At 41.7% G+C, this 13,332-nt stretch overlaps 1 protein-coding gene across 2 annotated transcripts in view; it reads right to left on the bottom strand.

The window, feature by feature from the left end:
- The window catches only part of akap6 (A kinase (PRKA) anchor protein 6), a 187,565-nt gene extending 174,506 nt beyond the window's left edge, over positions 1-13,059 (bottom strand). For both annotated transcript variants that reach the window (XM_037796614.1, XM_037796615.1), the window contains exons 1-2: positions 12,839-13,059; positions 12,107-12,278 (exon numbers count right to left, since the gene is read on the bottom strand). In XM_037796614.1, the coding sequence (XP_037652542.1) occupies positions 12,107-12,278; positions 12,839-13,059 (393 nt within the window). The remainder of the gene's footprint in view (positions 1-12,106; positions 12,279-12,838) is intronic.
- Positions 13,060-13,332: the final 273 nt, after the last annotated feature.

Below are 13,332 nucleotides of genomic sequence, written 5' to 3'. Positions count from 1 at the left end.
CGGACGCTACAAACTGAAAGTGAAAGTGTCTGCTCCGTACAGCAGGAGTCAGATTTTACACACGGGACGAGAGAGAGAGTTGAAGACGATGACGGAGGATTTGATGTCAGAGCGAAAAGCAAAAACACCTATTTGGCTATATTTCAGATTTAAAACCCAACGCTATCAGGGAACCATAACGTTAATGAGTATTTAGTCTTGTTTTCTAAATGAAAGGGTGAAAGTAGATATTTCATATTATGAGACTGGTTCAGATGCTGGTGAAACTGGAGGGAAACTATCAGGAAGTAGGAGCTGTAGTGTTCCTCCAGTCTCTTCTTCTTCTTTGGTTGTTTACATGGTCACATACAAACCTCCTCCTCCTCTTCCATTTAAACTTGCATTAAAACTAAAACATACTTAGTTATCGTGCTGTTTTATGGTGGAAAACTGCACATTCACGGCGGTTCACGATCTATCAAATGCAACCGCACACAAAGAAATCCTCACAGATTTGAAGTACCGCTCCCTCAGCGAGCGTGAACATGGTGAAACTTACAGTATGTGCAACAAACTTTTATCTGCTTCTGAATATAAAGCAAATCACACCTAAACTTTCCTGTTGCTATTGGAGGTCAAAGAAGTAAAACACCGTCAAATGCTGTTTGTCACTTTTAAACAAATCTGATTTCTCTAATCTAATATTCAAAAACACTTTATTTTATAACAAACAAAGCAACTTTAACTCCTCTATGTGCTCCGTCCCGCCACAACAGTTAAACTGCAGCCTTCTCATGTGGGTTTAACAGCAGGAAGCTTTCTGAAACTGAGATATATTTCTGTTTCAATTTCTAAAAAGTGATCACCTGACATTTTGAACAAAGCTCACAGACCAAAGCTGCATTCAGACACTTAACAAACTTCATGCAGCAGCGTGATCAACCACCGTCGGTTTCTACTTTCTCTATCGAGGTGAGAGTCAACTTTTAAATTCTAAACAACCGACACGGAGCAGGTCAGAGGTGTTCTTACCTTTTCACACCGTTTCAGATCAATAATTCACAAATCTGAGTCCTTGAAGTTAAAATATGTTTTTCTCAAATGTGATAAAAAAACAAGTCATGAAGTTAAAGTTTGTCTGCAGCTAAAGCAGCGAGTGGTCCTTCTGTCCAAAGCTGCAAACACACACTGCTGCTCTCCATGTGGGAGATGGTGACAGACTGACGCGCCAGCAGTGTGTGTGTGTGTGTGTGTGTGTGTTTGTGTGTGTCTGCGTGTGTGTGTGTGTGTGCGTGTGTGTGTGTGTGTGTGTGTGTGTGGTGACCTGCTTCTTGCATGGGGGTGTTGGTGTTGGGGGGTGACAACAGTTGGGGAGGTTATTTTAGGACCAACCTCCCCCCCACCCCCTCAACACACACACACACACACATACTGTAGCTGCAGATTCTCTGTGTCATTCTTAACACTTAAAACACACACACACACACACACACACACACACACACACACACACACTGTCATACTGTCCTTCTCATATTTTACACAGACAAGTAACATGTCTGAAAGCTGCATTCACATGGAATCAGGCAGACGGTAGATGGCAAAGCGGATATGATGTTAGAGGAAGTGAGCAGGACGGTAGAATTAGGAGAGGCCGGCAGAGAATAACGGTAACGGTAATGGTAGACGGCACTGCTGTCCAAAATCAAAATATTTGAACGTTTTGCCGTCCTTACTTACGTAGCTCCCTCATACCGGAGAAAGTTGTTTAAAAGTTTGCAAGAAAATATTAAGAGAAAGCTGCATGCATTACTAGAATAATTACATATAATAGTAGACACAAAATCATTTTATTTATTATTAGGGCTGTCAAAGTTAACGCCATAATAATGCATAAACACAAATTTGTTTCCAAACACTTCCAACACAATAAGATGTCAGTGTATCTACTGCATCAGTGTGAATAACGTCAAATTATTGAATCATTTAAAGACGATAGAATTGTAAACACACATATTAGTTACCGTAAACTCCTGAGGAAGCTCTTAGGTATCACACAGCTCCTGGATCTGCTCTCACCAAAACAACAAACAACATCCTTCCACACAGACAAACACACTTTCTCTCTGTCACACACACACACACAATCTTCGTCTGCAATGCAACAGCTGCTAATTGTGACAGTTGTGAGGAGGGGGGGGGGGACACAGAGAGAGAGAGAGGGAGAGAGAGAGAGAGAGAGAGAGAGAGAGACGTGAAGGTTATTTCCTAGAAAGAAAATATGTTTCATCATTAAAATAATAATAAATGTCCAATTTCAAAGTGTCAAAGGCTGAAAACAGAGAAACTGTTTCCCTTTCAGTTCACTTGTTTTATTCAGTTTAGCTCTAACATTAAGCCCCTTTCCCACTGGACATAAAACCCTCTAACAGGCTTTTGTCTTCAGTGTGAAAGCTTTCAATCAACATTCATTCCTGGGACAAATGACTCTTCAGTAGTCACAGGTATTTATCGGCTCCAGCTCCGGTACAATGCTATGTGCGTTTAAGTGAATATATGATAAATAACATCAACAGGGATTTGGACAATTATAATAATTAATTAACTTGCAAAACATGCAATTAATCTTCTCTCCTCAAAGCCTCCAGACTCCAGTCAGAGAGGTAATTTGACCTCACTGATCGTTGTAAAACACACTTCATTCAAACTCCACAGAAACAAAATCAAACCGTCTGTTAGTCTTTCCAACAATCACCAACTCTGATGTGAGTTGAAAAGGTCATCTGAACTGAGTGAACTCTCTCTTCCTACTTTCCTTCTATCTAACCTCTATCCCTCCATGTTGAGAGCAGTTCCCAGGATTCCTGGCGTAGCGACGACAGTGACATAAGCAGATATAAATATCCTGACAGCTGGGAGACGGCAGGCTGCTCCTGTTTAAATAAAGCTCTGTGGGTTTTGAATCAGGGACACACAGATCTACTAAACTGATCATGTTCTCCATGTGAAGAGTTTATCTTTCAGGAGATTTCTTTAAAAGCTGCGACATGATGATGCACGACTGTAACATAAACTCATATTTATAACTTTGTATTGTGATTTAAGGGTCCGATGTGGACACCAAACTGAATTTACATGCTGCAAAAAGTGGACGCCAATCCTGCTCCTCCTCGTCTTATTTGTTTAAATAGTTAATATTATGTGACAGTGATAATCTGATGTTTAGATTTACAACATTTTCCATCTCCATCTGATAAATTCTCCCTCTGAGGACACCTCTCTGAATGTCATAAATCATCCCGTTTATTACAAACTGACGAAGCAAACACGCATTTATATTTTCAGTTTGTTTGGGAAACAGAGGAAGATGTGGATCGTAGCGTAGTAGTATGAGAAAACACAACCAGTGAGATAACACCTGCAACTGTTGTTGTTAGATTTGATTCTAATCTAACAACAGTTGCAGCTGTTGTTGTTGTTGTTGTTGCCTAGAAACAGTGAATCGTGCACTTTTGATGGCATGTTATACCTGCGCTGCGCTTTGCCTCCACAAGGCTCTGCGCACTACCTCGCCGGGACTGAAGAGCAAATTTCTTATCATGTGAAGGCAGCTTAAAAGTCCCGCATTCAAAATTTTTCTTTAGCTGAAGTAGGCGAGATTGGAAGTTATTTTTATAAACCGGTCGCTATATGGTGACAGTAGTTCATGAAACAGGTAACCTGAAAAAAATCATGTCCCTCTGTGTCCTCTGGTGTCCTCCGGTGTCTTCCGGTGCTCTTAACGGTATCTGCAAGATTTCACAGACCGGAGGAGAAAAAAGCAGTCAGAGCTGATCTGAGGTCTGCTGTCCAGCTGCCGTCTATGAGAGCCGGCTGTCAATCACTCTGAACTCCGACCAAACGGTCAAACTAGGCAGCGCTGATCAAATATGAATCAATATTCTGTTACGTTAATGTCTATTTCTCTCCTCAGATGTTTTCAGAATCATCTTGTAGTGCACGGTTTAGCTGTAAAATGAGAAAGTTTGTGACGCCGCGGCCATTGTGAAATCTGGTGAAGGAACGCCAAGTTCTGGTCACATGACCGGAGCACAGCCAATAGGAACGCTCTCTCAATGAAATGACCTGTGATTGGTCAAAGTCTCCCGTCATGGGCTAGATGTTCTAAAGCCTGAAAACAGAGCCATGAGGAGGAGCAGAAGTCTAGTTATCTCTCAGAACACTTGAATTACAATATGCTAAAAGGTTATTATGGGATTTTTGCCCATTGATGCCAAAAATATACTGCCTTCTGCTGCTTTAAGTAAAAAGTACAAAAGTATTAGCATCAAAATATACTTAAAGTACCAAAAGTAAATACTCATTATGCAGAATGTCTCATTACAGAATAAACTATATTGTGTTATTGTATTATAATTATTGATACATTCATGTGTTCATCACTTTAATGTTGCAGCTGGTGAAGGTGGAGCTCATTCAAAAAAAATGTTCTCATCTTATAATCATACATTTTCTATTTTTAATAAGAATCGGCAAAGTAGCTCAAGTTGTCAGATAAAAGTACAATATTTCCCTCTGAGATGTAGTGGAGTGGAAGTATAAAGTAGCAGAAAATGGAAATACTCTAGTAAAGTAGAAGAGCAAATGTACTTTGTTGCTATCCAACACTGAGATTAGACTTTATACTGCAAAAATCTCCAAAGCACTTTTGGATGACATCATTAAGTTGCTGACAGAATCAATAAGAACACTGCTGCATCTGTGTCTCCTAGTTGAACATGAACGTGTGTGTGTGTGTGTGTGTGTGTGTACTGACATGCAGCCCCTCCCTGTCAGAGCGTTGCAGGACATTCTCCATGCAGCTGTTACACACCGCCTGCAGCCGGATACCAAGAATGGCTGAGAGGCCGGCATACCAACACACACACACACACACACGCACACACACACACACACACACACACACACACACACACACACACACACACACGCACACACACACACACAGGAACAGGGGTTGCATCACTATAATCATGTCCAACAGTCGCTCCGTGGCAAGGTCAGGTTATAGAAAAATGCCCTGCAGGCAAACGCATTATAAATATGACAGCGAGAGGAAGAGAGAGAAGAAAAGAAGGAGGGGATGAAAGAAAGAAGAAAAGAGCAGCGAGGAGAGAATACAATTTCAAAACAGCAGTCTGCCCGTCTGTCCGCTTCCATCTCTCGCTCTGTCGACGACGCCGACGCCCCGCCGACTGCCACGCCCGCAGTTAAGTCAAATGAAGCTCGGGCCCACTCGGGCCTGGATGTTACCTGAGGTAGCACGCTCAGGGTGAATCCAGGTCAGACGGGCCTGAAGGAGCTCATTATCTAAACACAGATGATACTAACCAACTTTATCACACAACACAATCACTCACAGGCCTCCAAACCATAGGTCCATGGTTAGCCTAGCTTAGCATAAAGACTGGAAGCAGAGGGAACAGTTAGCCTGGCTCCGTCCAAAGTTTAAAAATACACCAAACACCAACACGTCTAAAGCTCACTGATTAACACGCAGCATCTGGTTTCATTAGATCTGGTTTTAACGGGAATTATGTGCTGAAACTACTGAACAGCTGAGCAAAGTGACTTTCCAGAGTCTTGTTGCCAGGTTTGGTAACAAAGACCAAAACAAAAACCTGTGCTCATCAATCTCAATATCTGGCAACTGGCATCTGAAAACACACTGTGAAAGGGTTAAAGTTGTAAGACGAAACAGACCGGACAACGCCATGGTAGCGACCTGTCAATCACAAGGTAGCCCCGCCCTAAAGCATCCCCTGCTTTATGGTCTATCTGACTCTAAATGGGACCATCATTTACTAAATGAACATCATGCTGTATTGAAGAAGACTTGAAACTAGAGATTGAGACCATAAACTCATGTTTACAATGTTTACTGAGGGAATAAATCAAGAGAGAAGTAGGCTCATTTTCTCATAGACTTCTATACAATCAGACTTCTTTTAGCAACCAGAGGAGTCGCCCCCTGCTGGCTGGTAGAGAGAATGCAGGTTCAGTCGGGTTAGTCTATTATATATACTATAATATAATGTTTTCATGTCAGACATTTTGTCATTTCATAGTAGGAAAAAAAATCTATTTACTTGTTTCTGTCAAACTTCATTAAGCAAAATGAAAAGCAGTACTTGATGAATGAACCCGGTGTGTAATATAGTCTACTGCTCTCATTCCTCTGATTTCATGTGTTTTTATGTTCCATCTTAAATCCTTAATATTAATGTTTCTGTGTGAATTTAATATGTCTGGCTGAACACCCAGGTGCGGTGCTCTTTGTTTACCTCTTTTTTATGCCTCCAGGCTTCCCCTGGCAACACTGTGTTTAACGTCACAACGCTATGAATTGTGGGTCATTCCCTCAGGCAAAGTTTGCAAAAATGCAGACTTAAAGGGACTGTTTGTAACTTTTTAAGCGTATAAATGTACCGGGTCGGGACACATGCGCGCGCTCGCATGCGCGCGCTCGCACATGTGCGCACTCGCATGTGCCATATGCGCGCTCGCGTGTGGCCGCTGTCTCATCTCCTCTGCCTGCTTGCCTTCACTCAGACAGCGCGCGCGTTCTCGCTGTCTCGCTCCACCTCTAGACGTTCATGCGCGCTCACTCCACACTGCAGAAGAGTTAGTTTAGCTCTGAGAATATCTAGTGAATGTAGAGTGGACGTTTGTGCAGAAATAACTGCTGCAGCTCCTCCAGACCAACAGAGGTTTCCCGTGTCTTGTGAAGTGACGGGGCTCCGCAGAGAGAAACGTTGCCGGGTGCCGGTGTGTCCCCGCGGGCGCAGTCGGTAGGCGATAACGTTTCTCTTCCTGCTTCAGCCCCGGCACTGACCCGCTTTTGCTAAAGCAGGAAAAGCCAACACTAGGATCAGCATTGATTCATGGAGAGACCTTCGTCTGGTCAGCTAACATTACTGCCAAGCAGCTGAAATATAGAGTGATATTGTGCTTTTAGCTGAAGTGTGTCGCCTCACTGTGTTGAGCGATGCTCGTTCAGGTATATTTAGAGCGAGCAAGCGCGAGCCCGACGATGACTTTCGTTGACTTAACGGCCACATGTGAAGCTGTTAACAAGCAATTCTGAAAGTTACAAATAGTCCCTTTAAGGAAAGTGTTCATAAAGGGCTCAAAAATGTCAGCGAGAGAATGAGACAGACATAAAGCCTCATGGACTTTGTAGGAACGAGCCTCGAAGTCTGTGAGTCTGTGAGTATGGACGTCGGGTCTGACAGTGAAAAGTTCCTCCACGTTGTGTGTTCTCCACTCCTCTCCTCTCCTCTCCTCTCCTCTCCTCTCCTCTCCTCTCCTCTCCGTGTTGTAATACAGAAGTTTCACCACTAGATGGAGCCCTCAACCAGAGAATGAGTGATCTGTCCTACAGTGATCATAAAGATGCTCAGATTGCATCCACCTGCTCTGTTCTTCACTGCTCTAGTCAGAAGAATCATTTATAAAACTAAAACACAGAAGCTCAGTGATAAAGAAAAGATAAAATGATAAAAAAGTGAATGTCTTGTAGAGTCTGTTAGGTGTTGTTTGCCTTGAAGCATGTCCACAGAGCATCATATATTAGGCATGGTCTGATACAGTTCAAAGTACTACATCGTCTTCATTATTCCAAAATCAAAATTGCCAAAATATACCTTAATGTAGGCTCTATTTGTGACAGCTCCCTGCTACTCTGGCACACATGTTCTGGCTCTCTCCTAAATTATCCAACTATTGGAGATCTATTTCTGTCGGAGGATTTTGGGCAGGGGATAGAACCTGATATTTGATTGCAATATTCAGCGTCCCAGGATGAGGATAGTCCTTTTAGAGGAGCTAATTATAAGATTGTGACCTTTGTACTGTTGCAGGCTGGTTCTCCTAAACTGGAAAAATCAAGTCAAACACAGAAGGAATGGGATCCTAAGATTCAAGGCACACTGCTTCATCGTGGAACATTTATCAGTTGTGTTTATATATTAAAAGCATTTTTTCTGCATTTTAATATACCTAACTTTTCTGTACTAGAAACAGATTAAAAGGGGAAATCTGAAAAGTGATTTTCTGTTTCATTCACAGAAATCTGCTCAGTGATTGATCCTGATCGATCTCAGATCTGACACCAACACAACGTGACAGAGGTGTCGGGATACGTGTGAGTGTGAACAAAAACAGAAGGCGTCACATCTGTTTGTGTTTCTGCCTTCCAGCTGTGAATGGACGGAAGCGTCGCCGCACATCTCCATCAAGCTTTTGTCTGTCCCGTCTCTGTTGTTGTTGTTGTCTCTCTTATTGTCCTCTTTAGTGAGTGCTGACGGCGCTGCTCAAACAAGCTGCCAAAACTCAGCAAGATGACGAGTGGAAGATTTGATTATTGTCATGACAACACTGAAAATAAAGGCTGGGTGATTGGGTCATTTAAATGTAAATGGATCTAATTTTATATCAGTGTTGAGAAGATGAGGCTTAATGCAGATTTAGTACTAATTCAGCCTCAAAAACATAAGATTACAGATCTTTATTATTGTTTTTTATTTATTTATTTTATTTAAATATACTGTTTTCTTTTTCCAATATTGCATCACTTCATATTTCCTCTTTATATTACTATTTTATGGTTATTTATTTTAAGGTTATTGGCATTATTTAAATTATGCTTGTTTTAATATCTTTATATGTACTTCTATACTGTATATTTGGCACTTTTATCTGTTTTGAATTAAAACATCCCTTCATTTATTGGCATTGTGGCTGATTTATATGAGATCACTTCTGACATTTGCATCGTATTTGTTTATATATATGTATGTTTATTTCCTTTACTTAAATTCCACCTGCTTTATAAGATCTTATTTCTCTTATCAACCATCCTTATTTACTTATAGTAACTTATTTTTTTTATTCTGCTCTTGCACCTCCATGTGTTTATGCATGGGCTCAGTGGTGCTTGATATATGCTCTTTTTTTTGTATGTCAATATTTTATTCTGTAAATCTTTTAATCTGGAAAGCATCAAAAGCTTCAAAATGTATTATTAATAATAATATTCTGAATATTTAAAAAAACAAGTGGGTGAAGATTGGGTTATAAAACTATTTGGAGGATTAAGAATAATTGTTTTTATTATTATTATTTTTGTATGACTTTGCTCTACTAGTTGCAGCATGGTCTGAGGTGTTCTCGCCACCAGAGGGCGCAACCAGGTGAGCCACTACTTACAGAGTAACTTTAAAGTCTTGTTTCTGCTGACCTCCAGTGGATTAAACTCCTCACCTTGCAGCAGTGACTGCGGCAAAACACTGCCTCTCAGTCTGCTGTTAAATAACAATTAAAGAGAGGAATCAGAGAATATTCTTTTGTTAAATCCAGTAAAAACAAAGTGGAGTCTGGTTCAGACTGGTGAGGAATTAAACTGAAGCATCAGGAGCTGATAAATGGATTAAATACACACATAGAGACACACACAGTGAGAATGACATCAGTCCCACACTACAAAGATGTAGTTGTCTCTCTCTCTCTCACACACACACACACACACTGTCGTCACTCTACAGTACGTCTGACAGTCACTTCCCAGAACCAGGCTGTGATCCAGGACATCCCATGACTACACACACAGAGACGTACATTATAAAGCAAAGTTGTGTAATCTGAAAACAAACGTAATCCTCATGCTGTCAGAATGACAGTGTCTGAGTGTGTGCTCCTTAAAGGATGTGATTATCATAAAGTGGGCATGTCATGTCTGTAAAAGATGATTTAATTTCCTGACGTGAACAGAAATCACATGTACGTATGTGCTGTCAAATAAACAACCCTCTTCGTTCCAGGTACTGAAGAGACCCGAGAACTAAACGCAGGAACTAAAAGACTAATTTGCACATCGCTGTTTGTGTTTGCAGCTGAAAACCAAACACAGACGAAGCAAATTAGACCAATAACGGATTTAAAATGTCGACATTGAAACGCAATTTTCACACACAAGCAAAAAAGACTAAAAACTCTTAAAAGCCTTTCTCCAAAATGTCAACACGTATTTTATTTTTCCTGCTCTCTCTCTGGTTCTAGTGACAGCCGGTGCTTGTTTGCCGTGTGGTTGAACGAGAGGAGAGGAGAGGAGAGGAGAGGAGGAGAGGAGAGGAGAGAAGGAGGAGGAGAGGAGAGGAGAGGAGAGGAGAGGAGAGGAGAGGAGGAGGAGAGGAGAGGAGAGAAGGAGGAGGAGAGGAGAGGAGGAGCAGCAGCCTCATTAAGAGGAAACATCTGAGTCACTGTAGTTATAAATAAACCCTCATCAATAAAAGATCCTCCACGTCGACTACATCTGAACAGAATAAAACAGCGTCTTTATGAATGAATGAATGAATGAGTGAATAAATGAATGAATGAGTCTGCAGCTTCTGTAACGTCTAATGTTTGATCATCATGTTGCTGAATAACAGCAGGATGTTTGATCTTTCCAGCAGCACATGAATGCAGCATCAGAGTTGTTGCTTACGGTTCCTCAGTGAGCTGAAAGGTTCTCTATACGACATCTGGAGCATTAATACAACATCAAACATCTACTATATGTAAAGTTGTTAGCGTTGTCACCACCGTCGGCTGCAAGTCGTCACCATGTGGGCACAATCTTGCATTTAGCACTTTTAAACTGTGCTGAGGAAGGGTGATGAATTAGTTTGAGAGAATGAGATCGACAATGTTCGTCCATGTGACACTAATAATCTGTAATCCTAGTAGAGATAAATACTGCATATTATTATTAAGATGAATTTGGTTCAAATCCATGTAATAAAATAATATTGCCATTTAAAACACGGCACCTTGGTTTAATAATTAACTTTATTTTAAGAATCCTACAATTTAAAAGAATTATTGGAACACACAGAGAATATTTATGTAGTTCAGTGTTTCTAAATATAAAAATATAAGTGGACATTTAAGCAGAACATTTATTTCAGAGATTGAGAGATTCAATAATTCTTGTGCAAACACATGTATAAAATGTGATTAATGTAAATAAATGATGAAAGATAATAACAAATCCTAAAGGGACATCATAATAATAATAGTTTGTTTGTATTTCGGGGGTATTTCTCCTTTAAGAGCTAAAAAAAGATTGTTTAAAGGGTTTAAATTCTTCCCAGACGCAGTGAATGAGACGTGAAGAGGAGCTGCTCCGTCCGTGAACCGGACTAATCACAGCCTAAACTAAAGAGGAGGAAGTTTGATGATGAAGAATCAAACGTTGCCCGCTCACTGGAAACGCTGCACGCCGACTTGAGTTACATAAATAAATAAATGAACGGTCAAACTGTGTGACTTACAGTCATTACATAACAACAAGGCCACGGAGAGAGGAAGGGCATTATGGGTAATTTGGTGCCTGAGGTCAGACGGCTGAATTGACTGATGTCTTCATGAATTCAACACCGAGAGGCTTCAATACATGTTTGTCGATTATTTGGATCCCAAAGAAGTTTGAGAAGCTTTAACTTTGAGCTCACCATTCAGTTTCATCTTTTTCAGGCATTTGGAGATTTAGAAAGATCCAACTTTGGACAATCTTTGTGTCTTTATTACGTCTCTTCTGTCCACCTGAGCCCTGTTGTTTTGCACCTGCAGTAACAAACACTTTAATCTCAGCTCTGTGACCGTGTTTGATGCTTTAGTCTCTGTTGTTTAGTGGGACGGCAGCCTTTACAAGCTTTTGAGGTTATTAAAACGAGGCCCGGATCAATAATATCAACAACAAAGTGTCCAGGAATTAGACAGTAAAATCCCAACTAGGGATGTTAACGATTAATCGACGATCGATTAGTGAAATATAAACACCATGTAGTTAGATTCTAGATATCAGTAGGATGGAGGATTTTCAAAGCATGTGTCAGCAGGCCACGCCGGACCAACACGCTGAAGGTGATGCAACAGAGATGCAGCGTCAGTAGCTGCAGACGTGCATCAGGTATCCATGCAAAGCCATTTGCATTAAAGGTGTGTAATAAAAAAAAGGAGCAGCGCAGTAAGAAAGACTTTAGATGTAGCACACAGGTCAAAGAGCAGGAGTGACCCTGTCTACCTTCAGCTGCACCAGGTGGACGTCAACGTGTCTGTTGTCGCTGTCTTGTCCCACAGAGTGCGTGAGCTGCGTGACTCTGTCGCTGGTCGCTCTCAGCCACGTCTCGATCTCCGGCAGGTGGAGGACGACCTTCCAGTCGGCTCCCGTGTGGAGGGGCGGAGGTTTCTTTGACCTGAAGCAACACATGTGGCACGTGAGATAGATGGAAAGACTTAAAGCTGCACTAATCAGTAGTTTTATATACATTAAATGACAAATGACTGCATTACAACTACTACAAATGATCCCCCGACTCTGCAGTTACCCTCAGCTCTACTGACTGAATCGTTTTGGTTTTACCATCCACATCTTCACTGTTTTGGTTCAGTCTCAGCGCTCTCATCATCCTAATTTCAGGCAGGCAGCTTGTTTTCATCAACCAAGCTCTGATAAAGCCACTACGCACTACCTGCTCAGCACCAAACAGCAGACAGACTCAGTTAGACACTAGCTGGTGAATATCAGGAGTTGGTACTAGAGAACATACCAGAGCTGAAGTGGACACTAACACCACTCCAAAGGGATGATCATGCACATTTTTGTCTGTGTTGATTATGTAAAGTTGCCTTGTTTGCCCAACGAGGCAAAGCTATCCAGCATTTCATAATAAATTTAACATTATTTGTACAGTAGAAGATTTACTCTTCAACTCTTTAGAGAAAAAGACACAGAAGTGAAAAGAGAAGTTGTCACCTGTGGGAGGGGTCTCTGCCCAGGTGAGCTCCTCCCCCGGTGAGGCTGCCTCTGCTGGGGCCCGGGCCGGGCGACGAGGCCCCGTCCTGAGACTGATGCTCCGGGTCCAGGCTGACAGCAGCGGGGGAGGTGGAGGTGTCGGGGTCCAGGGTCGGGGTGACGGAGGTGACCATCGGGGACGGAGGCTCGGGGGCCACGGGTGAGAGAGCTGCGATGCTCATGGTGAGAGAGAGAGAGTTACGGGATTCCTAACGTGGGTGGTCGAGCCTCATTGGACTAAACTGGAGAGAGAGAGAGAGAGAGATATGGAGAGTATATGTTAATATGTATGTATATAAAACAAGTAAATATGTTTATGTTAATCAAAATACAGAGAATCAGAGAAGGAACAAACTCGGAAAGAAGACCTTTCAGTCTTATTTCTGATGTCCAAACGTGGAAATACACAAACACACAGATATGAAGGTCATTGTGACCTTCACACGCAGCAGGTG

The sequence above is a fragment of the Sebastes umbrosus genome, chromosome 16 (genome assembly GCF_015220745.1).
Source record: "Sebastes umbrosus isolate fSebUmb1 chromosome 16, fSebUmb1.pri, whole genome shotgun sequence".
In the NCBI taxonomy this organism is placed as follows: Eukaryota; Metazoa; Chordata; class Actinopteri; order Perciformes; family Sebastidae; genus Sebastes; species Sebastes umbrosus.
This window is presented reverse-complemented; position numbering and strand designations above follow the sequence as displayed.